At 42.9% G+C, this 25508-nt stretch overlaps 2 protein-coding genes and 1 long non-coding RNA gene across 9 annotated transcripts in view; 1 reads left to right on the top strand and 2 right to left on the bottom strand.

The window, feature by feature from the left end:
- The window catches only part of Rbbp5 (retinoblastoma binding protein 5, histone lysine methyltransferase complex subunit), a 28318-nt gene extending 16983 nt beyond the window's left edge, over positions 1-11335 (bottom strand). For 2 of the 6 annotated variants that reach the window (NM_172517.2, NM_001357486.1), the window contains exons 1-3: positions 11156-11316; positions 4606-4631; positions 3765-3937 (exon numbers count right to left, since the gene is read on the bottom strand). In NM_172517.2, the coding sequence (NP_766105.2) occupies positions 3765-3937; positions 4606-4631; positions 11156-11174 (218 nt within the window). In that variant the 5' untranslated portion in view covers positions 11175-11316. Of the gene's footprint in view, positions 1-3177; positions 3236-3764; positions 3938-4605; positions 4632-11155 lie in introns of all 6 variants that reach the window. The other 4 variants (NM_001357487.1, XR_003954377.1, XM_006529358.3 and 1 more) reach the window with 4 other exon arrangements.
- Positions 11336-11618: 283 nt separating this feature from the next.
- Positions 11619-22055, top strand: 6030442K20Rik (RIKEN cDNA 6030442K20 gene). Its single transcript, NR_165177.1, has 2 exons — positions 11619-11961; positions 21035-22055. It is a non-coding gene; the product is annotated as an RIKEN cDNA 6030442K20 gene (long non-coding RNA).
- Positions 21724-25508, bottom strand: part of Dstyk (dual serine/threonine and tyrosine protein kinase) — a 49571-nt gene continuing 45786 nt past the window's right edge. The window contains exon 13 of one of the 2 annotated variants that reach the window (NM_172516.4): positions 21724-25359. In NM_172516.4, the coding sequence (NP_766104.2) occupies positions 25172-25359 (188 nt within the window). In that variant the 3' untranslated portion in view covers positions 21724-25171. The remainder of the gene's footprint in view (positions 25360-25508) is intronic. The other variant, XM_006529356.4, reaches the window with a different exon arrangement.

Genomic DNA, 25508 nt, shown 5'->3' with positions numbered 1-25508 from the left:
AAATAAATTTTTTAAAAAAGGGGTGGGGAGAGAAGGTAGACGTAAGCTCCTGAAGTTTCTGCTGGCCTCACACATCCTGGACTGGGTGAAGAAGCTAACACCTGGATAATGGCAATGGTTACACACAATCCTCCTCTTTCCCTCACCCAAGAAGACCTTGCTCTCCCAAGGTGGGGGATCAGGAAAGGACAGTCAAGGGGAGAAGGTATGTGAATGATTAAAAAAATAATCCTCCGCTCCAGTCAAACCCCACAGAAAACCCTGCATCCACTCTGTCCTTACCAGCACCAACAGACAGCTACACTTCTACCTGACCTCGCTCTAATGAGGCTCCCATGCCTCATCATAGGTGATGCCACAGACAACTGAGTGGAATGGCTTCCTTATTGAGCGCTCACTACCACAGTGCCTGTGGAGGCCAAACGAAAGGAAGGATCAGGGCCTTCTTGTCCTTCTCAATTAGGATTTCAGCAGGACCCACGAAGAGTCTCCACTTCCAACCCTACCAGCATCTTCTGCAAAGGTGTACAGAAAACACTTAAGGGAACCCTGGAACTGAAAATATAGTAACTCAGAGTAAAAGTTTAATAAAGGAACCCAGCAGTCAATGGAGCTAGAGAAAGATAAGAAAGAAACAGTAAATGGAAAGAATAAAAATTATTCAATGTGGATAAGAGACTAAAAACATTTGAGTGGGAGGGACACAGTCTCTCTCAGGGATCCGAGAGACAAGAAATAATCTGATATCTGTGTCCAAGTCCTACAAAGAATAGATTGTACCTTTAAAGTATTTGAAGAAATAACAGCTAAATTTCTCCAAATATAGCAAAGCATATAAAATCTACCTACAAAAACAGGTGACTGAAATCAAACAATACAAGCCAAGGAAACCATTCCAGGAGCGGAGGACATAGCTTAGTTGGTAGAGCTGTTGCTTAGCATGCAAGAGGCCCTAGGCTCCATTCCTAGTATTGTATAAAACCAGGAACAGAGACACACACTTGTAATCTCAGCACCCCGGAGATAGGGAATTAGATGAGAAGTTCAAGGTCATACATAACAAGTTTAAGGCTAGTGAGCACACATCAACAGCAGTCATGAGAAACCCTCTTTTGAGTTTGCTGCCCAAAAGACTCCCAAAACATTATAGGCCATTGCTATTACCCTTGGTTACCGCCCACCTCTTACTCCCAGAGATGAAAGGAAGTCCTTACTAGTGGAAAGGACTTCAGACATGAGGCACAGGTCTGCCCATACATAGTTAGAACTGATTTGAAAACGTCCTCACTTAGGATTGGCTTTCAAATACCAGAAAGCACCACACAAGCTTCCAAAGGAGTGTGAACCACAATAACAACCAGCATGGCTGATAACCCCAAGACATAGTAGTGGCATGCACACCTTGGCAGTAACCAACAGCTCTAATTGGACTATAGCTTGCTCAACAAGAAGGAAATCATGCCTGGTTCTGGAAACCCAGCCAACTACCCAGAAATAGAGACGTCGCAGATCTTGGATGAGAACATACAATTGCCTCTTTACTAAACCAACATAACCCCACCTACATTCTACTAAGATTTATCTTTATACCCACAGATAAGTGTAGTACTCAACTGTAATCAAGGAAACTTCTCTTTCAACACATGGAGACTATTACAGAACACTGAAACCAATCAAAATGCAGAGTTGTAGTGCCTAGGCCTAACTGACCCATCTACAATATAACTCCTGCACCCAAGGCTTTGGATACATTGTGGAAAATGGGGTAGAAACATTTTAAGAACCAAAGGAACAGGGAGTTTGCAGTGAGACTGCATCTCCTAGGAATGTCAGAAGCTACATAACTGCCTAGCATGGGCTGAATAAGACAATAGGCATGCTAATGTGGATGGGGAAAAGTGCACAAGACCTCAACTACAGACAAGGAACTACAGGCAATGAAAATCTTCCTTAGGAAAGAGCACAACAAATGGTTATCACATACCAAGTGGTCAGCACCAAAAATATATACATTCAAGTAACATTACATGGATTGAGCAGGTTGTACTTACATATTTAGGAATATATACATATACATGTTTATCTACACATATACATGCACACATGTACAAATATTTTTAAAAAGAGGCTATAAATTTTAAAGAGAGCAAGGAAGAGGGATACATGGAAGGGCTTGGAAGGAAGGATGAGAAGGGATAAATGATATAACTTTAACATCAAAAAATTAATAAAATAAAAATTAAAAATTCCAAAACACTATGTTGAATGCAGAAACGTTCTCAATCTTAAATCTTAAAAGTGGCACTGAGGCTGGGTAGTGGTAGCAGACACCTTTAATCCCAGCACTCAGGAGGCAAAGGCAGGCAGATCTCTGAGTGTGAGGGCAGCCTGGTCTACAGAGTTGAGTTTCAAGACAGCCAGGACTACAGAGAAACCTGTCTGTAAAAACAAAAAACAGAATAAAAAAAAAAAGAAGTGGTAATAGGAAAATGACATCCCATCTATAGATAAAATCATGACACAAAGACAATTTCTCATAAAAAAACTAGGGATCAAGAGTCAGGCATTGTGGCACACGCCTTTAATCCCAGGACTCCTGAGGCAGAGTGACAGGAGGATCTCTATGAATTAAAAACCAGTCTACATAGTGAGTTCCAGAACAGGCAGGGCCATGTAGAGAGACTGTCGCAAAAAAACAACAAAGAGGCTAAACTATGGTCTCTAAACAGAAAGAAAAAGATAAAAACATCACTATATGTTTGGTTTGTCTTGTGCCAATTACAGTATATGCAGAGGAAATGTGTGAACTAATTACATTTTAGACAAGGGAGGCAACAGAAGGAAAGAAGGTAAGAGCACTGCACTTCATCTGAACTATGCAAAGTCAACCCTGGGGTATTTTGGTAATCAGGTATGTAACATTGTATCTAGTAACCACTAGAAGGTATACAAAGAAACACTTTAAGTCAATCAATACAAAACCCTAAATTTGTTCAAGTACCCCATAGAAAAGCAGGAATCAGAGAAAGAAAATATAGAAGAAACATAAAGGAAACCCAAAGGAATATTAGCCCAAACTGTGGAATGCAAAATACTTGGTATTGAAGAACTCAGCAGGCAATGCAAGAAGAACAAAGCTCGCAAATCAGACTTCTGCTCAAGCATAGACATTACTGCCTTCTAGCTGCGGGATCTGAGGGAAGTATGTGGCTTATTCTGGGCTTCAATTCCTCATCTATGACAGGAAGGATAAGGTCTTTCTTTACTTTAGAGGACTACTGAGAGAATTAGACTTAATATATATAAAGTTCTTAAGCCAATGCCTGGCATAAAAGGAGGGTTCAGAAATACTGATGATAATCACTTGTATCAGAGATGAGACATTTAATCCTAGATTCTAGACTCTGGGGACAAAAGATGGTAGAAATAACCTAAGGTTTTAACTATGAGGGTCTAAGTTCAAGTCTATACACAGAAAAACTGGAGTACCTTTCTCACCAGTTCTACCTAGAACACCTGCAATTAATACTGGGCCCCAGGCACATAGGCATGCATACACACACACACACACACACACACACACGCCAACATACTATACATATGCACATAAAAAAGAAAAAAGGAAAAGAAGCATGGGGCTGAAGGCCTTTATGTTACTCATTAGTAAAATGTTTGCCCAGAATGTATATGATCCTGGGCTCAATCTCCAATACCATAAAAATAAATAAATAAAAAGTAAATCAAATCAAATCAAAATTCCTTACCACAAAGAACAGACTGGATGGATGTGTGCACTAATTATTTTAGCAATGCCTCTGGTCAAGAAATCCCAAATAACAATCCGGCCATCGTTACAGCCAACAGCAAGCAGTGTGCCCCACCTGTTAAAGGTGCAGGTCAGGGCCATGCTGATGCAGTCCAGAGTCCCATCAGCTTCCTAAGAGAAACAAAGAGATAGACACAAGGGCTCTCAGTCACAAAGGGCAAAAGTGTTCATGCACCTTCTAAATTGGCTAAAACGAACAAGTAATTATAAAAGTGAGACAAATGATCAATCTCTTACTCAAATGGGTATAATGGATCTCTGTACTTTGGAGCCTATGGGCAGAATGTTATAGAAGTTACTAGAAGATTTCTATGATTACAGGAAATTGTAAAAGCTATGAAATAGCCTGTGTGTCTGACATTAAGAAAATTACATTATTTTACATCAGTGTCAAACCTTAAAAAATAACCACAATGACCACAATGAAGCACAGGAAATGTTAATTACACAGTGATCATTATTACTAAGTAAATATACTTAACGAAACTTGTAAAGCACTCAACTCACAAAAGTTCCTGTACATAATAATGGTACTGTTCGTTTAAAGAGTCCTTCAGTTTAAGTTGTGAATATTTTTTTCCTTTTATTTAAAGAAAAGTGAACCTTAAGATTTTTAAAAAATTACTGGGAGATTTCCAGTCAAACTTGTACATTACCTCAAAGTTAAACACTCCATTTTTACCAGCAGTATGTGTGTGTGTGAGAGATTTAATAATTTGCCACCAAACAAATAAAAGGCAGTCACTATTTCCCGCATAGTACAACAAAACTAAACTCACCTCTGGGTAGTTCTGTCCAAAGGACTCTGCAACAAGGCAAAGAAAGAAAGGAGATGAAACATAAGTCACATACAAGGGCCCACACAGCCCGCCAACAGCACACAGTAGCACTGGCCAGGTTGGGGGGGGGGGTTTGACACGTGCTTAGGGCCTCCATGGGCTCGCCCTACTCCTCCCCACAGGCAACGGCATTTGCCTTTTCACTTCTGTCATTTCATAAACATACAGGGAAGTGTTTCTGAGGCCGTAATATAATAACCACAGGAGCTGGTGTGAGCCTCACAGGTGAGCCTCCTGTAAGCATCTGCTTATGGACCTGGACAGCAAGCCTCTGGCCCTGAACGCTGCAGCCATAAGCCTCTGGATCTCAAGCATTAGAACTATAAAGCTGGGAGTGAGTCCAGAACACTCAGCCACGAGCATGCAGAGTCACCAACTGTCCTCAAAGTCTATCCTATTCTTGTCATATTCCTACTTGACCAACAACCCCAGCCAGTCCCTTCTAACACACACAATTATGAAAGAAGGGAATGGACGCAAATGCTGAACTGTATCAACAAAGTGTTCTTGAATAGTGTTTTTAAAGTGACTAAAGTAGAACATGTGTCACATAGACATGCATAGCTGGGGCTGGAGAGTGCCTCGGTGGCTAAAGGGACTGCAGGGCACTGAGCACCACCTGGAGGAAAACACTACAGACCTTGCAAAGTGACTCATTTCTTTCATTTGCTATATAGCTGGTGTTTCTTTCCCAATCAATAGACTACATTCACATGGTTGAGAAGCAAACAAAAATGTGTACTCATTCAAACATAAAAACCAAAAATCGGGGAGGGCCAGTAAGCTGGCTCAGCAGGGAAAGGGGTGAGAGTCAAGCCTGCAGCGCTGAGTTTGATGCCCCAGGACCCATAAAGTAGGAGAAACCCAGCTCCCACAAGTTGTTCTTTGACCTCCACACGTACCCACACATATACACAGACATGTATTCTTTAAAAGAGTTATTTGTTTGTTTGTTTGTTTGTTTAATGTATGTGAGTACACTGTAGCTGTCTTCAGACACACCAGAAGAGGGCATCGGATCCCATTACAGATAGCTGTGAGCCACCATGTGGTTGATGGGAATTGAACTCAGGACCTCTGAATAAGCAGCCAGCACTCTTAACCACTGAGCCATCTCTCCAACCCTCCCACCCCCACCCCCACCTAATTTTAATGCAAGTTTTTAAAACCATTTGGCTAGAGATTGTAGTTCAGAGCATCAAAATCCATGTAAAGGGTAAAAGGCCTGGTGTGTTTACAGGGGAACAGGAGTGGCAGATGCCGGCCAGACACTCTAGCCAATCAGAGACCTCCAGGTTCTGGGCAGACCCCATGTCAAAAAAGGAAGAGGAAGATACCCAACATCAACCTCTGGCCTCTACATACACAGCAAACATGTACCTGTATACACACAAACAGGAACACGCACTATTTACACATAAAATGTTTAATCACAAAACAAAAATTTTAAAATCATTAAGAAAGGCATTGTTATGAACATCTTTACATGATCCCTGCACTTGGGAGACAGACAGTACTGAGTGTGAGGGTGGCCTAAGCTGTATGTAGGGTTCATGCCAGAGTGGGCTACTACAAATTCTACATTTCACCTTAGTCAATCCTCTCAACTCACCACTAAAGAGGCATTACCACACTTCATTTTTATAGATGAAAGCTAGGCAGGAAGGGTAAGTCCTACAGTTAAAAAAAAAAAAAAAAAAAAAAAGGAAAGACTCTGACCTGACCCAGAAACAATGCCTGTGCCTAAAATGTAACTCCTAGAAACTTGCCTGGATTTGCCCAGGAGATCACTAACTACTCTGATTTACAAACCAGCTAATAATGGTTCACTCTCCTCAAATCCTCAAGGACCATCAACAGTGATGTCATTCTCAAGCTCTTTGGGGGCCAAGGCATTGAACAACAATTAGCAATGTGAGCTAAGAAACCTACCTAGATTCTTTATCTAATGAGAACTTTTCTGGCAACGACCACTATTCATTTTATTCTGCTATTTGCCATAGAACCAAAGAAAAAGAAAGAATTTCACCATCTAGTTAGCCTTTCCTATAAAATTCTCAGTGGGCACACACAAGTTATTTATGAGTACTGAATGAATAACTGTTGTTTCTTCCGGCCCTCAAGACTTCTTTGTTCTCCATGTTTCATAAAACACTGACACCTTTCCTTGCCCCCTTACTCTTTCAATATTGCCTTCAATTGCATCAGCTTTCCTCCCTCTGTCCTTAAAACCATGTGCGACCTTCATATCTCCATGTTCCACTATAGACCTTCTCTGTACCTGCTTTTTTGGAATCTGAGTTCAGTTAACTTTTAGTGAAATTTCATCTGCTTCTTCAAAAACCTCCTCAGGTCCCCTGTGGGATCCTTGCTTCAAATGGCCTTGGAGCAAGCAGTCCAGGTGTCTCCCATCATATGGGGTAAAGTCTTCATCTCCTTCAAGATTAGGCTGTCAGGAGCTTCTCTCAATAGTCCTATTTGTTTCCTAATTGCCAACAAATTCCTCCCTTTCATACCAGCTTGGAACCATAGTAGCTGGTTTATCTAGACCTTCTGCTGCCTTTAACAGGTGATGGCTCTGTCAGTATTTCTTTCAGAGAAATTCAATTTGTAAGTCTAGATACCATAGGCCATTCCACAGTCTCACATGACCACACCTGTTACATTGCCTTGGGCTTAGTCTTGTCTCCCTAGATCAATCTTTCAAACGATTTCAGGTCTGACTCCACCCACAACTGTACCACAGCACTCACTCAAAACCCTCTGCTGAACAAAATGAACAAAACTCTTTAAGCATAACTTCGAAAAGCAAGGTCAGCCTGGCCCTGGCCAGTACTTTTCATTTTGGATTTTGTCTTTGTACTATCAGCACCTGTGCCAGAACGTAAATTAATCGGGCCCTGAGTACCAGCTGTAGAATACACAATCTCCTGTACTCATTTATTCATGTATGTACTCAGCCATACACTCATTCATGCCTAGGGATGTTTGCTTCACAGAAAGCTCCTACTCCTTTTGTTGGTTGGTGGCTAGGCACTTCCATCTCAGTAGCTCCGTAAAATTTCCCCAAATTTTACATCAATCCCGTCAACAGAGCAGCACTAGCTGCTTTCATATGGCTCCCCTATACTCTAGTGAGATATTGTAACTCTGTATTATACATAATTATTTGTTTCTCTTTTCCTGTTTGTGTTTTTTATCCAGGACAAAAAGCAGTATCTTATACTTTTCAGATGTTACAATTCAATCTACTGAAAAATGAATAAATCATCATAGTCCATGAAAAACAAGATTTAAAAAGAAAATATATTAGAGCAGAAAACATCAGAAGATAGTAAACAAAAGGATTAAACATCATTTCAAAAACTTCTAGGACTGGAGAAATGGCTCAGTGGTTAAAAGCACTTGCTGCTAAGCATGGACCTGGAGTTCAGATTCCGGCATGCACAGAAGCCCAGCACCACCCTGCACAGGCAGTAATCCCAGCACTAAAGGGGGCAGAGATAGAAAGGGGTTTGCTGGCTATCAATCCAACTGAAAAATATGAGCTCCAGGGTGATAGAAAAGACTCTGCCTCAAAGGAAAAGAGCAAAGACTGACAATCCACCACTCCCTTCTCTGGCCTCTTGAGTGCACAAACACCCACACACATGCACACTAACATAGGTATACATCACAGACACACCCATGCCAGAAATAGTCTAACTACACGTGTACATACATAGGGATTATGATAGTTTATTTCTTGGGCCAGTGAGATAGCTCAGTGGCTAAGGATGCTTGCTGCCAAGTCTAAGAACATGAGTTAGAGCTCCAGAACCCACATAGTGAGAGAGAAGTGACTGCCCAAAGTTGTCCTCTGACCTGCACGTGAGCATATACATATACCCCCACACACAAATCCATACACACTAAGTAAGTGATCATTTAAATTTTAAAAATAAAAAATTGTTTTTACTATGAGTTATAGGGAAAGACAAGTTTGAAAACTATCCCGGGCTGGTGATGCAGCATTTGACTAAGTGCACAGGACCAGGGATGCAAGAGGCACTGTCTTCGTAATTTTATCTCCAGTGCATCCACCTGGTACCCAGCAACATCTCAAAAAGTGGTCAGATGGTCACAGAAGTAAAATTAGTATCCTGATGAGGCCACCTGAGTAGCACATCCCACAGCCTAGCCTAGCCTTTTGTTTCCTTTATCTGGCCAGCTGTCCTTCACTGTTTAACTATTCCCACCATATCACCTCTGTTCCTTTTTCCTGCTTGTATTATTATAAAGTTAGTTACAATCACTAACTTTCTCACATAATACTCAGTCATTTCTATAAGAGATTTCTCTTTGGAGCCTCAGACCTCTTTTTAATTGCTGAATCAGCCAATACTAAAAATTCCTGTTTCCCCTATGACCTTTCTGAATCATTCAAAAGAACTTTCCTTGTGACACACACTGTTAACTCTTTCAAAGGACTATTATAACAGCTTTCCTCTTTTCCTCTTATAAACATGGAACATCTCTCTTGGTCTCTACTTCTCCTACACCCTCCTAAAATCACCTTCACCTTAGGCCGCTAAGGAGTGCAAACTGCCCAGAAATTAAAGGGAGCAGGCTTTTCTCAGTTTTCAGACTCAAGTGCTGTCTTGACACTCAACTGGTGTCTATGGAAGGAACTGCTAACCTGTATCCTCCCCTAGCTGCTATACTTAGGGAAATATATGGAAGGTACCTGAAAATGTGACTAGCTCATAGAAGCACTGCATATATTAGTTAACTTATAATTACTTGATCATCCTTTTCCCTCCAGGTAAATAACTAAAGATCTTGTCCCTGACAATATTTGGCCCCTTTCATCTTTTCCCTTCCACCTATTCACACCCAGTCCCAGGGTTTCAATAAGCAGAAACAAATGGTGATCATAAGTCAAGACTTGTCTCCCAAGCTCTCAGTCTACATCCAACAGATCCAAGCTACCTTTCACAATTCCTTGCATCTTATTAGTCAAGCACCATTATTTTGTAGTTCATTTTCTTATCACCACTACACTCAAATACTGCCTCCCCAATGTTTTTTCTTTCTATGTCCCAATTCACACATTCCGTGTATCACTCATACATTGTGGCCTTCCAGACTGGTTTTATATTGTCTCAACATTCATCTATGCATTATAACTCTCCGAAAAACTTTATAAATCAGTGCTCCATCTGAGCTGTTGGTGTATCTGCCCTATCTTCCTTAAAAAGTAAACTGTCCAACCTGGCATCCATGAGTCTCCACAAAATAAACATCATCAACTTAAACTCTTGGTTATCCTCTTTATTACAATATCCACATTTTGGCATAGCAGAAAAATTATCTCACTGAGGGGCAGCAGAGATGGTTCAGTGGTTAAGAGCACTGGCTGCTCTTCCAAAGGTCCCAGGTATGATTCCCAGCACCCATATTGTAGCTCAAAACCATTTGTAACTCCAGTTTCAGGGAATCTGACTCTCCTGGCTCCTGTGGGCACCAGGCACATACATCACTGGTGCACAGTCATACATACAGACAAAGCACCCACACACATAAAATAACAAATTAAAAATTTTCTCATTGGTGTCTTTTATTTTAGATACACCTTTCACATACTTTCATACTTCGTCAGTATTATATCCACAAGCATGCACCCATGCTCCAATAAAGCCGCTATAAAGACAAAGAACACTTTAAAAATTATCTTTGTAAGTGGGCTGGAGAGATGGCTCAGCGGCTAAGAGTACTGACTGGCTGGGCGGTGGTGGCGCACGCCTTTAATCCCAGCACTTGGGAGGCAGAGGCAGGTGGATTTCTGAGTTCGAGGCCAGCCTTGTCTACAAAATGAGTTCCAGGGAAGCCAGGGCTATACAGAGAAACCCTGTCTCGAGAATAAAACAACTGCTTGTGTAGTTCACATTTCCGGGGATCTACACCTCCCTACGGTTAAGGACCTTAAACGGGCAGTCAAGATGACTGGATTCCAAATGCCAACTACGCCACTTAGTGCCGAATTACAACACCCTTACCTATTCCCTTAACCTTTTTTTTATTTTTTATTTTTAAAATAAAATCTGGTTAAGTAACACCTTTCCAGCAAGAGTAATCCCATCTAGGCACCGGATCCCCTGACAGGTCTTCAAAATTGACCCACCCTAGGTCACTCTTCCTCTGACTGCATCTCCAAAACTCTGGTCCTGTCTGATTTGTTACTTCAGCACCTGCGATCTTCGAAATCACAGCTCGGACAAAAAGTGCCTCAATGACTCCACAACTGATCTGAAAGCGGTTTCAGAAAAGTAATGCATTCTCTTCGGACAGAAGCTGGTCTTACTCCTGCTGCTGCAACTCCACCTCACGAGCACTCAATGAACCATCTCCGAAGAGTGTCCCTAAGGTTGCAGCCTGCGGTCCCTCCCGCCCAGGTTCCCTCCTTCCCAATACCGAAGGGTTTGCTAAGTCGCAGGCAAGCCCTCCTCACCCAGCAACTCGAGGTTCATCCCTGCAGACGCTGGCCGCCTGGTCTCCGCACCGGCAACAGTTCCTTCTCCCCCACCCGCTCAGAAGCCCCGCGTCTAAGTGGGGGGCGCCGCGAAGAGCCTGGCGCAAGCTCCGGAGACTTTCGGACTTAGAAGGCCCCGCGGCTTCCGCTTTCCTCCCCCGCCTTCCTTGTTCGTTTTACGTAGCTGTCCACATTTCTCCCTAATTAAAAAAAATATTAAACGCTCTTGTAATCAAACAACTATAATATTATCGAGGGAGAAAAAAATGTCATAGTCAGTCGGAACTCCAAAAAGTACAAGAATGTAAAGCTTTTCTCTCCGGGACCACGTAAGTGAGCAAGAAATTTCAGGCATATCACTAACCCACTAATACTCACAATGCCGTGTGTTCCTTGGGTTGTCCCGGCGGCTGCCTGAGACTCCGCAAGAAAGGTTCCGGGCGATTCTTTCTACCGCAGGAAAGCGGGAAAGGTCGGCCCCTAGTGCAAGAGTGTTGGAGCTCTTTGGCGTGGTCAGAGCGCGTGCTGGCTTGGCTCACCTTACTATGAGTACTATAATTACTATGTGTCTGACTTAGTTTCGTGAAGATTATTTCACGTCTCTAAAACTATGCTATGCATCACATAAAACGGCACGATAGTATTTGTTAGGCCCTTTCCTGCGGTATTACTGTGTACACAACATCGATTAGGGCACAGGAACATTGTCAAGAGAGATGGACTGAGTGTCCCACAGTTCTGTCAGACTTGATGTACACAGAGCAATCAGAGAAGACCAGCTAATGGTAAATAATGGGCGTGGGGTGGGAAGTGTTTATCCAATGTGGTGGGCAAGTCACCCCTGTGTAGCTATAATGACAGTAATCTAGAGGTCCTCCTAACTGACTTCACCGTTATGGGTATTTAACCCTTTCCTTGTGCGTAAAATGACAGTGATAATAATACTACTTAGAGAATTACGAGGATTAAATGAGTTAAGCATATAAAGTGCATAAAAAAATCAGGTGACAGCAAGTATAAGCCATTATTTACCAGTTACTATCTCCTAAATATGTCTTTCATGTAGCCATTTAACCCAAAAACAGTAATTGAGGCTCAGAGATATTGGACAATTTTCACTCCCTTTCGTGTCCAATATTTCCGAAATGCTATCCAAATACTATAGAACCAGAAATAATTTGTAGAAATATTTCTGCACTTCTCACAGTGATTTATTATCAGGTCTCTTTGGCTGTACCCACTGGCTTAGTGAAACAGAAAAAAAAATACATTGTTTCACTTATGAAGTAATAATGATGAACTTTTCACGTGTATATGGGTTTATTTTCTGTAGGCAGACTGTTGGTGTCCCTGGCCATGTTTTTTTCTAATGGAACATGCATTTTGTAAAATTTTCAAGGAAGGAATAATATGATCAAGTTAATGTTTAAAAAATAAAAATTCCTACCCAGTCTTATAGCTCATATATGTAATCTCAGCACTCAGGAAGGAGCCTGGGCTCCCTAGTGAGTCCTGGAGTGAGAGAGAAGAAGGAAATAACATTAGACGGGTTGGGATTTTTGTTGTTGCAGCTGCTGCTGCTGTGCTGGTTTGCTTTGGTTTGGGTTTGGGTTTGGGTTTGGGTTTGGGTTTGGTTTGTTTGCTTTCAGCTCTTCTGGTACTGGTGATTGAACCTAAGCCTTACCTACAGAGCCTACCTATAAGCCTAGCCCTAAAGATCAACCTCTTAAAGACACTGTTGAGTAGGAGTTCCGGTGAGGGGTAAAAACTCTCCAGGAGTTTACTGTTGGCCGTGAAGGATGGTCTGAATCCAATCTACAGGAGAGAAAAACAATCAAGGAGCTTGAGATTAGGAGACAGAATTGGAAGCGGCATAAATGCAAAAGATGTGTGTGTGTGTGTGTGTGTGTGACATGTTTCTGCTTTGGGGGCTCCATTTGCTGGTGCAGAGGATACAGAGAAGGAAACAGCCTGTATAAGGTAGATGTTCTGCCCAGACACGTTGACTAGAGATGATAAAACGTGGACTTCAAAGAGGTCCCGGTTAAAGATGTACTGTATTTTGTCAAGTTTATATATGCATATTTTTGCACTTTAAAAATCTCTGGGGGGGGGGTCTGGGAGACTTTTGGGATAGCATTTGAAATGTAAATGAAGAAAATACCTAAATAAAAAAAATCTCTGAAAAAAAATCTCCAAATTAGTGATAGAGCACGACATGCATGATTATCCCTCAGAATGGAGCCGTAGGGGTTGGCTTGTTGTTGTTGTTGTTGTTGTTGTTGGTTTGATTTGGTTTGGTTTGTTTTTTTATTTTTGGGTTTCTTTTTTATTTTCTTTTTTTGGTATGGTAGACATTGTATTCCTTGTAATTCGTTGTGTTCTACTTTGATTAAAAACTATAATTGGTGGGCTTTGCTTTGTGAGGGCTAATTAGAGTTTATTAATATTACTAATTGTCAAACAGGGTATCTGAAGCTTTGTTTAAAGGGGAGAAATTTTAAATGATTTTTTTCTTCTTGGCCTGGAGCAATTTGTACCTGTCAGTCATGAAAAAAGAACTTGGTTTTTAGCCAGGCTGAACTTCCCTCTCAGTAAGATATTTTCTGTCCTTCATGCAGGAGGCCAGCTAGTATTTATCCCCCTTACTGATAAAAATCATACATTCTAGGCTGGAATGTATGGTAGAGCCTGTGTGAGGCTGTGGGGTTGAGCCTGAAGCACCATGGGGTATGGGGTGGAAACACTCTACCTGGAACCCTTCTGTTCACACTCAGCCAAGAGCTCCTGGCAGCTGGCATAGAGAACATAAGTGTGTTTGAAAGCTGTGTGCTTCCAGCATAGAGACAAGGTTGACAACCACAGCAGAGAGCTGGGGGTGGCATCAAAAATACAAAACAAGGATCAAAGCCTCTCCCGGAAAAAGGGGACAAGTGCAGTCAGTGTTCATTGTCAGCAGAATTACAGATTTAATGTAGTTAAAGAGAGAAAAAAAGGACAGTTACAACACAGCTCTGAATTCCCTGGAGACAAGAAAATTGAGAAGGGAAGAAAAGCACATAGGTAGGTCTGGATGCCATTCCCTGGAAAACAATGGAAGCATACACACACAAACATATACATACAAACATTCACACACATATACATACATACATATATACATACATACATACACAAACACATACATGCATGCATGAACACATACAAACACACATACATACATACAGACACACAAACATACACACACATACATACATACACACAAACATACACACATATACATACATGCATGCACAAACACACACATACATAAATACACGAACACATACAAACATACATACACACACAAACACACAGACACAAACGCAAACATACACAAACATATACACAAATACAGACATACAAACATACACACATACATACATACACAGACACACACATACAAACACACACACACACACACAAACACACATACATACAAAAACACACTTACAAATACACACATACATACACATACAAACACACACAAACATATACACACATAAACATATATACAAAAACACACAAATACACACACATGTACAAAAATACACACACAAACACACATACATGATTATTCCTCAAAGTGTTTTCTGTAGTTGCCAGATAACTGAAACAATTGAATGTTTTGAAAAGCAGGGAGCTTGACCTTTTCTTTTCTTTCCTTGTTTTTTTTTTTGTTTTTTTGTTTTTTGTTTTTTTTTTTCGAGACCGGGTTTCTCTGTGTAGCCCTGGCTGTCCCAGAACTCACTCTGTAGACCAGGCTGGTCTCGAACTCAGAAATCTGCCTGCCTCTGCCTCGCGAGTGCTGGGATTAAAGGCCTGCGCCACCACCGTCCGGCCTGACCTTTTCATTATTAATCATTCTGCAGAATCTTAGAAATCTATAATTTGTTCTAACTTTTGTTATTTGTTTGTTTCAAGACAGTGTCTCTCTATAATCTTGCATGTCCTGGAACTCACTCTGTAGACCAGGCTGGTCTTGAACTCAGAGATTCGCCTGACTCTGCCTCCTGAGTGCTGGGATGAAAGGCATTCGCCACCACCACCCTGCTCTGTCCTGTCTTATTTTATCTGTAGATAAAAGCCAATTTCTTTGTCAGAACCCCCCAGGAGTTTGTTGTGATCACAGTTATGCATGAAGTAGCCGAGCACAATACCGTCTCTCAACCGTTGCTGTCTCCAGTCCTAGCCATGCTTTGCAACTCCAGTTAATTGTTGAAAACATGTTTCATGATTCCTAATAAGTAATGCTATACTACAGTTTAGAGATGTATAAACTGTAGTAAGAAACCCTTATCTCTCCCAGTATGACGTTAAAAAAAAAAAAGGTAAAGAAATCTGCCATTTGAAAGCAGTAGCAAGCCGGGAGTGGTGTCGAACACCTTTAATCCCAGCACTCAGGCGGATTTCTGAGTTCAATGCCAGCCTGGTCTACAAAGTGAGTTCCAGGTCAACCAGGGCTACACATAGAAACCCTGTCTCGAAAAAAAACAACAAACAAACAAACAAACAAACAAACAAAAAACAAAGAAGAAGAAGGGAAGAGGGAGACGAAGAAGGGGAAGAGGAGAAAGGAGAGGAGGAGGAGAGGGAGGAGGGGGAAAAAGCAGTAGCAAAAAAAAAAAAAAAAAAAAAAAAAGAAAAGAAAATCATTGTAAACACAACCTTCCACTAGGGGTAGCCATTCCCACCTCAACCCATCATGCTAGACGCCAGTGAAGGATGGTTTCTGGTTAAAAGCCAGCCTATGCATTTGAGGCTAGCCTGGGCTACGATATGAGTCCCCCCCCTCCCCCGGGGGGGGGATGGGAATGAATCTCAGCCATAGAACCCTTGCCTACCAAGTATGTGTGAGACCCTGGGTTCAGTCCTCAGCACTACCAAACCAGAAAGAACCATCCCAGCACCTGCTAACCCTTCGGAACTTTCATCATTTTGAACCATTCAAACTGCTTTGCTTTCTTGCTGGGAACCAGCTGGACAATTACAATGAGAATCCCAGGTAGCAAGAAGTTGGCATTAAGTCTATCCTCAGCTCTATTACTGGATCAGTTTTTCTCTCTTGAATATCTTTCCCTTATAATTTCAACTACAGAAAAATTTCATGAGTCTTCTGGGGTCCTTTTCCCAGACCTACAGAATGAGGCTCTCCTGTCGTGATCCTGGTCTCTCCCTCCTGACTGTCAGGAAGAAACACATCTTTGCTATGGGTCTCAGACCTGGGTGGGGCCAGCGAGCCATATATTAGCCTGCTCTTTGTTTTCATACTTCTGTATGACATTGTGTTGTTTTTTACCATAGTGGGGAAGCTACTACCACAGTCTACCCAACACACCCACCACAGCTACCAAGTCCCACCACAGCTACCAAGATGGACCTGCAGTCATCCTTGGTTACCTCGCATCCAGTTCAGTGTCCCAGGGTGCTCTGGTGTGGTTTCTTCCTGGAATAGGTAGACGGTTTTTAGATGCCATTGTTGTTTTTGTTTTTTTTGAGACAGGGTTTCTCTGTGTAGCCCTGGCTGTCCTGAAACTCACTTTGTAGACCAGGCTGGCCTCGAACTCAGAAATCTGCCTGCCTCTGCCTCCCAATTGCTGGGATTAATGGCGTGTGCCACCACTGCCCAGCTTTAGACACCATTCTTACTTAGTTTAGTCTGTTAGAATGAGCTGCCCCAGAGATAAGAAGCTATGGAAGTACAGCAGTAGCTTGCATATGTTGGGGAAAGGACTCCGAGGCAGTGGGAGCCAGCCAGCCTGCTGACTTTGACCTTGCTCCTCTCAGAGACCCTGTCCTTCCTCGAATCTGGTCATCTTGGCTAACTCATACCCAGCTGTATCTCTCTCTCTCTCTCTCTCTCTCTCTCACACACACACACACACACACACACTTACACACTTTCTACCTTCTTCAGTGTTCCCGGTCTCAGCTTTTTTACTTTAACATTCCATTTACCGTTGACATTTGTTATCACTGCAACAAACCCCAAAGCCTTGTGCATGCTAGACACAGTGTTCTAGCCTCATTTGTAGCTTAACATTTGTATTTATTTCTTTATTTGCTTGCTTATTTATTTAATGTGTGTATGTAGGAATGTATCCATGTCCTGACCTTGGAGGCCAGAGGAGAATGTGGTTGGATGACGGAAAAACACACAATGTATCAAATGGCTGTGGTTTCAGTTGTTAATTGCTGTGCTGCCAGAGCCAAGTGCTGGCAGGATATTTGGTATTGTCATCTCTATGGCCCATTACCGGCTTTCTCTACATAACTGGTTGTTCTTTCTCATCTGCCCAAAGATGAATCTCTGAGATTATCATGTTAAAAAGCAAGCTCAGTTGGTGAAGGTCACCATAGCCCTCCATGTCAAAAAGCAACCCAGAGATGGACTGGGTGTGTCCTGCTGCTGATTGGCTCAGACTGTAAGGAAAAGTACGAGCCACAGGTCGGCTCGGTGCTTAAGAGCACTGGATGCTCTCCCAGAGGACCCCAGTTCAATTCCCAGGTGTCAGCTCACAATTATCCATAACTCTACTTTCAGGGAACCCAACACCCTTTTCTGGCCTCCATGGGCACTGCATGTAGGTGGTGCACAGACCATACATGCAGTCAAAATACCCATACACATAATAAGATGAAAGAAATTTAAATCACTTGAAAAAGAAAAGGGAAGCATGTTATGAAGGGGAAGAAAGAAGAGGAAGAAACTTTAAAAAGGGCAAAAAGGTTTCCCAAGAGTGAAGAAATTTGTAGCCAAAATTAGATAAATAAATTGGAATAAAAATTTAAAATATAAAGGTTTTAGAAAACAATATAGTCAAAATACTACTAAAAGTAGACAGGAAGAAAAAGATGAAAATTGGCAAGAGGGATAAAAAAACATGTAAATAAAAATAGGGAAATTCATGAAAGGAAATAAAAAACATATTTTACTAATAAGTAAACATACTACTAACATACAATAAGAGAAAGAAGGGTTACACAAAGCCTGTCTTAGTTAGGGTTTTAGTGCTGTAAACAGACACCATGACCAAGGTAAGTCTTATAAAAAACAGCATTTAATTGGGGCTGGCTTACAGGTTCAGAGGTTCAGTCCATTATCATCGAGGTGGGAGCATGGCAGCACCCAGGCAGGTGTGGCACAGGCAGAGCTGAGAGTTCTACATCTTCATCTAAATGTTGCTAGTGGAAGACTGACTTCCAGGCAACTAAGGTGAAGATCTTAAGCTAACACCCACAGTGATACCCAGGTCACACCTATTCCAACAAGGCCACACCTCCAAATGGTGCCACACCCTGGTCCCAAGAATATACAAACCATCACAAAGCCCATACTCAAAAGAAAGGAAAGAAAATATTTAAAATGATGGAGTGTTGGATTGGCTTCTTTCTTTCTTTCTTTCTTTCTTTCTTTCTTTCTTTCTTTTTTACATTTTTAAAAAAGATTTATTTATTATATGTAAGTACACTGTAGCTGTCTTCAGACACACCAGAAGAGGGCATCAGATCTCATTACGGATGGTTGTGATCCACCATGTGGTTGCTGGGATTTGGACTCAGGACCTTCGGAAGAGCAGTCGGTGCTCTTACCTGCTGAGCCATCTCGCCAGCCCGATTGGCTTCTTTCTAGCTGGGTCTTGAAAATGCAAGTCCACCGATATCTGTGTATGGAGGGACAAGTGCATGGACTCAGATCTTCCCTGTATTTGTGCAGAGTTTATATGGAATAAGTGTGCAATGTCCACCATCAGTCTGCAGGGGTCTCCCTTTGTGTGCTAGGGGCCCCTGCTGGGTCACACTTAGCTTTGTAGTCTGTGGGCAACAGCTTTCCTCACCCTCAAGACTCTTCAGATCATAGGTGACTAGTATGCTATCTGGTAGTGTCTCCCCGTTATTCTGAAATTAGCAGAATTAGCCACAACCCCGAGTTCTGTACTGGTGAACATACCTCCATACTTTTTAGAGCCCTTAAACATTAGTCACCCTGCTGAAGGGATGCAGCTGTAGATACCAAGTGGTCTGCAAGAGTTTCAGTGTTCTCAAACTACAGAGAATGCCAAAGGATGATCCACTGACCCTAGGCTTACACTCTCAACCTCCAGTTATTCTGAGAGGGTGGGGCCTTCCTCCACATATCCAATGGCAAGGGCTACCTTTCTTTGTACACTCCACTGTTTGGGTCCCATGCCAATAGGATTTTACAGATGGCCAGTGCCCTCCTGCATCCCACAGCTGATCCCTGGGCTGTCTCTTGCCCTGGGACCATAGCCAGCAGGATAGCTTAGGTTAAACAATCTCAAGAATGCACTCTGCCACAGCCCCCTAAACAGGGGAACTCTTCTGACTGCTGAGCCACATGGCATTGGAGAGGCCACTGCTTCAGCAAACCCTGCAGCTGGATTCAGGGCTTGTCCTGTGGATATGGCTGGCTGCCAGCCATTTTTCATCAAGGACTCTCTTGATTTCTGTTTCCCCTGCTTCTCCAGGGCAGGGAGTGTAACATGGTCTGTGTTCTTTTTGGGAATTTCTGCTGCTCTCCCCTGACCCCCTCTCTCTGAATGTTTTATTGACACCTCTCCCCCTACCACAACCTTTTTGATATTTTTTGAGACCTGGTTTCTCTGTGTAGCCCTGGTTATCCTGGAACTCTCTATTGACCATACTGGCCTCAAACTCAAGAGATTCACCAGCTTCTGCCTCTCAAGTGCTGGAATAAGGACGTGCGGTGGCACTGCCACCGCCATCACCTGGCCTCCTTGATCCTTCTTCACTAGATCACACAGCTTCTAGAGCCATTTCATTTTAAAACTAGGCACTTGTTGCAGTTCCATCTCTTCTACCATGTGAGGGTGCTGACCTTGTCCCTTTTTGTCCTTCTGCTCTTCCGTTATGAAGAATGCATTAATCTCTATAGGATACAGCAACAAGGCTCCATCTATGAAGCAGAACCACCCTGCCTCTGAGACTGTGAGAAACAAGTTTATTCTACTTATTAATCATTCTATCAATGGCTTTCATTATTGAAACAGATCAATAACCAGGTTTTTAAAAAGTTTTATTATATGTAAGTACACTGTAGCTGTCTTCAGACACATCAGAAGAAGGCATCAGATCTCATTAGAGATGGTTGTGAGCCACCATGTGGTTGCTGGGATTTGAACTCAGGACCTCCGGAAGAGCAGTCAGTGCTCTTAACCACTGATCCATCTCCCCAGCCCCCAATAACCAGTTTTATTGAATCGTCTTTTTCCCATTGATTTGAAATGTCCCCTCCAGCATATACTAAGAAATAATCTTAGGATATAGGATTCCCTAAACCCTAAGAAACTCATATCTGTACATGGCCACCCATAGTGACTTTGCTGTTTCTTTAAGAGTTGCTTGGCTATGGTGTCTCTTTACAGTAACAGAACAGTGACTAAGACAGAAGTTGGTACCAGGGACTGGGACATTCTGTGCCAGGCCCAACTATGCTGTTTGTTGGAGGAATATGGAAGACTTTGGGACTCTGGACTAGAAGAGAGGCTGGATGCTTTAAGCAGGGATTAATGAGTCATCTTGGTAGGAACAGGAAGACAGTGCTGAGGGGGAACTGTGGAGGGCAGCTCAAGATGTTTCTGAGGGAAAGAATATTACTGAGTAGCCTAGAGAATATTCTTGTCATATTTTGGCAAAGAATGTGACTGCTTTTTGCCTTTGTCCTAAAACTGTCCTGAGGCTAAATGGAAGAACATTGGATTAATGATGTTGGCAGAGGTGATTTCAATACAGCCTAGTACTGACTGTGTAGTGTGGTTATTACTTACTCTTATGCAGATCAATAATGGAAAGTGCAAGCTGGACAAAGAAATAGAAAACGTACAGTTTGCGGAGAAAAGGAACACTAGGAGTGTAATCAGAGCTAAGTCCAGTGCTCATGGGATACAAAAGTTAAAGAAAAGCCTGAGACTAAAAGGAATAAAGGGATGGTGACCTCTGGGCAAGACCCCACCCAGCCAAGTACCCAAGCTGTGAAAAGAAATGAAAGAAAAGCTCAGTGAAGGAGACCACCAACAGCAGAAGCTGAACCTGATGTCAGACAACAGGAGGCCAAGTTCCAGCCCCAGCAAGCAGCAGAACTTGGCAGCTTCCAAGAGTCAAAGACATGAGAGAGGGCTGTGGAATCTCCCTCCACAATTAAGGAAAGCCACTGCAGCCAGGCCTGGAGGCCCAGAGAGACCATTTGTGAAGCTGTGAAGGTGAAACCTGGATTGTTGGAGACCCCAGGATACTGGAGATGCCAGGGTCATGGGATATCTACCTAGGAAAGCTGCAGACCAGGTATGGAACCTGGTCAAGAGAGAAAAGGATGTTGCAGTCGATGAGGCTGAAGGGAGTTGGAGTATTTCAGCAGTCTCCCAACATTTTCCATGTTGACAATAGGCCCTGGAGGGAAGCAGGGCTTGAGAGCACCCTGTGAGCTTGTGAAGGGAGGGAGGAGAAGGGGAAGCCAAACAGGCAACGCTGGAACATGAACGTGGTTTTTATTACGCAGCACACCTGGTATCCATATCCTAACAGCTTCCAGGAGACTCCACAAACCTAGTGCAGCCATTCAGGCTATACTAAGACAAAAGCAAGGGCTGCAACTCTCAAAAACAAAACAAACAACAAACAAACAAATAAAATGGTCCCACTGTAACAATGCCATGGAAAGAACCACACTGCACAAGAAAGGAGGGTATAGCGGCTAAAATTGGTGTCGAGTAAATTTTTGTTATTGCCCTTTATTCTATACACTTAATATGTTACACTTTTATATAACACTGTAATAAACATTAGTCCTTTAAAACAAAAACATTACATAAAGACAAAAAAAAAAGCCAACTCCTTCCCCACCCCACCCCCCAAAAACCCAAAAAGCAAAACCCAGCAGGCCATCCAGACAATCTTCTTGTCAACTCTCCAGGCTACTTGGTCTGTCCGATGATGTCAGATATACATTCTTCACCACCATGACAATCACACTAGATGCTAATAAAGCACATGAAGTTAAAAATAAAACTCTTAAGAAGGACAGTACTACCTGAAACTTCTAGGGGAGTTTGCAGCACAGGTGTTGTTTAAGGCCACCCCTTCCTGATACAGTCTAATATTATATCAGCTCCATCTCACACCCCAACATTTAGAAAACTAAGTCCTCGTTTTCTTTTAAGGAATATGTGGACTGTTTGACCCAATACAAAATGCTAGTTCTGAACACCTAAAGCAGCTCCCTCTTTGGGATACACTTTACCAAGGCCGCTACTCCATCCTGGAGAACATGGGCTTGGCAGGTCTCCCAGGAAGCTAGATCAAAGATGGCATCTCTCTAGGACAAGACCAAAGGGTGCCTCAGTTTACTAAGTGACTGTACTCACCTATCCCCCGGGCTTCTCAGTGCTAAATAAGACAATAATAAAGTGTCATTTAGTGCAGTTGTCACTGTGCAGCCCTACTACCCCAGGCCACTGCTGTCAGGAAAAACATTCCAACCCCTTTGACCTTTGTGGCTTTTTTTTTTTTTTTTTTTGGTTCTAGACACTGAACCCAAGGCCATGTGCAGGCTAAGCACATTCTACCCTGAGTGCTCCAACCTGTTTGACAGCTCAAGCAAAAATACAGAAAAGCATCCTGGGAGCTGCCAGGTGTTCAGTTTCCCATTCTCCTGCTCTGGCTGTAACAGCATTGCAGCCTTTCCTTGGTTTTCTTGAGCATTAGTGTTAACATGGCTGCCTAGCCCTGTCCCTTAAACTTGACAGAGTCAGAAGTGACTCTCTTTGGTCTGGCAACAACTAGGATAGTCCTCTTCCTGAGAACACTGAAAGATTGCTCAGTCAAGAAGCCAGTCATCTGGGCCTCAGATACAGCTCTTGGGCTCAGACTCTGCCGGCATTTTTTCTGATTGCTCTGCAGAAAGGCCTGTCACTCCATTCTGAGGCCAGACTTTGAGCTCCCGAGAAGCAGCCGGGTGTCAGTGCTGGGCTGGAGCTGTGGCAACTGTTTTGAAGGATGGCACTCTTCATGCCACCCTTCTTCCTCACTCAGCCCAGAGGTAAATCTTCAAAACTTTGGCCCTGTCAAGCCCTGTACTACCCAAGTGCCACCACACTTCTCTGACCGCCTAGTGTCTTCCCAAGTGATATACAATACAGTACATTTCGTGGCATTTTATCGCTGAAATAATAGTAGATGCCAAAAACCACAGAATCAAAAAATAGCTTACAATGTTATGAAGTACAACACACACAAATTAGACATATGTGTTCACATACTCAGCCCGCTGAGCATTGAAATACCAACACCAAATACCCCCAATGTGGCCTTTGGCTTGCCCGGATACTCTCAGGACTATCGTGGGCCTTGCTCGGCTACTCTAATGAATGAACTATACAACTCCTCCTCCTTTCCCTAAGGCATTAATCTCTCTGCTCCTCCCACTGAGCAGAAAATGATGAAAACTGGCTTTTTAAAATTAAAAGAAGGAACCTGTAATCTGACAGGAGACGAAAAAGAGACTCTGAATGAGGGAACAAAACTCTAACCTCCACTTAGGAGTCTGAGTGTGGGCTAAGTGGTCCAAAGAATGTTAGGAATATAGTTCCATACTGGAGCTACCGCCTCTTTATTACAGCTAGACTCAAGAGCAGGGTCAGCAGTCTTCTAACTACACAAGATCTCAGGTTTCACGCACCACAGACCTAACAAGCTGAGACGACTCATTTCTTCCCTCCTGACTCCTTGGCTTCCTGTACGTCCTACTGTCTCCAGAGAGCAACATGTTAACCCTCAGAGTAGAGTAACTAAGTATAGTTGAGTAGGTGTTAAAATTCTAAAAGCTAGACTAAGCATTCTGCCAAAATGAACCAGAGCCAAGGAACCCAAAGACAATGGCCCGCCACTTGTCCATTCCAGTTTGCATGTAGAAAGCATTACCTGGCGTTTCTGAAGAGCTGTGAGTGTGTAGACCACCATGCTCAACTGCACAATTATCAGAGTTCATGGTGCAGAGTGTTCAAAGTGAACTTGGAAAGCTATATGGAGCTGGAGCATAGCCCATGGGAGAGTGCTTACCAGCAATATCTGAGCAGTGGGATTGATCCCTAGCACGGAAGAAGAAAGGAGCGAGTTATATAGTTAGAAGCTATGCATGGTAGCATATGGATGACTTAAGGCTAGCCTGGGCTACATCCCATTAAAAACAACAAAATTATAGCCTATTTCTGACTAGATGCTCAAGCCCAAGTACCATGTTATCTGGTTTATTCCCTCCTTTCTTTTTTGAGGAAAAAGAAGGGTAGAGGGTGGGGAAAGACACAAGAATCAAACAGATTCTGTTCTGGGTTAGCTCTGCCCCACAGAAACCAGGGCTCCCTGGCCCTGGAAATGTAAACACACTGGGTTGTGAGGACAGACAGCTTCATGTCTAACTGCCTCCTGGGTCTTTGACTGTAACAACCTGAGATCCTGGCTATAAAGACCAAGAACCAGACAACCTCAGGTCTATCTGGCTAGGTTGGTTTGGTTTTTGCCTTTATGACCATACAATCTGGAACTAAGGTCATGTTTCTAAGTGGTCTCTACCGCTGGACTGATGCCCTGCACTGCAAGCCTGTCTTGTTTTAGTGACACACAGCGAGCAGACAGTGGTAACAGTTGTCTCCTTTTCAGTTCTGAGGCCAGAACATCACATTCTTCAGCTTTTAAACATCTGAGACAGTCTTTTGCCAAAGAGGCAGTGTAAGGTAGTGTGAACACTAAACAGCCACTGACTTCTTCACTGCCCAGGAGCCATCCCTACCCAGGAAGGCTTCGAGTTGCCACCAAGCACCAGTTCCCTTGGGAGCCTCCTTAATGAACAAATGACAAATTCTCCCCATGGCCAAAAGGTGAGAGGGAAGGAAGGAACAGAGTGGAAGAGAAAGGGTTTTGTCTTCAAGTAGAATCGTCTAGTCCTCTGTTTGGTTGTTCAGAGCTGCACTTGCAGAGCCGGTCCATAATGCTTCGGAGCATAGGCTGCACGATGCCCAAGAGGGGCCTCTTCAAGGGGTCACCATCCCAACACGCCTCCATCAACTGCCAGCACTCCTCATCAAACACAGGAAGACGCTCTGGACGGGTCCCTAGAGAAAAGAGCAAGGAAGTGAAGCCAGTCTGGGAGAGCAAAGGGTTTGGGTTTCCACAGCAGACACCTCAGCTGTAATGCAACAGGAATGGTGGAAACTGGTATAATGCTGCCAGTTAGCAAAGGTCTGGTTTATAGTGTCCCTTC

The sequence above is a fragment of the Mus musculus genome, chromosome 1 (genome assembly GCF_000001635.26).
Source record: "Mus musculus strain C57BL/6J chromosome 1, GRCm38.p6 C57BL/6J".
Classification (NCBI taxonomy): Eukaryota; Metazoa; Chordata; class Mammalia; order Rodentia; family Muridae; genus Mus; species Mus musculus.
The sequence above is the reverse complement of the archived record's forward strand: the minus strand, read 5'-3'. Positions and strand labels throughout refer to the sequence as shown.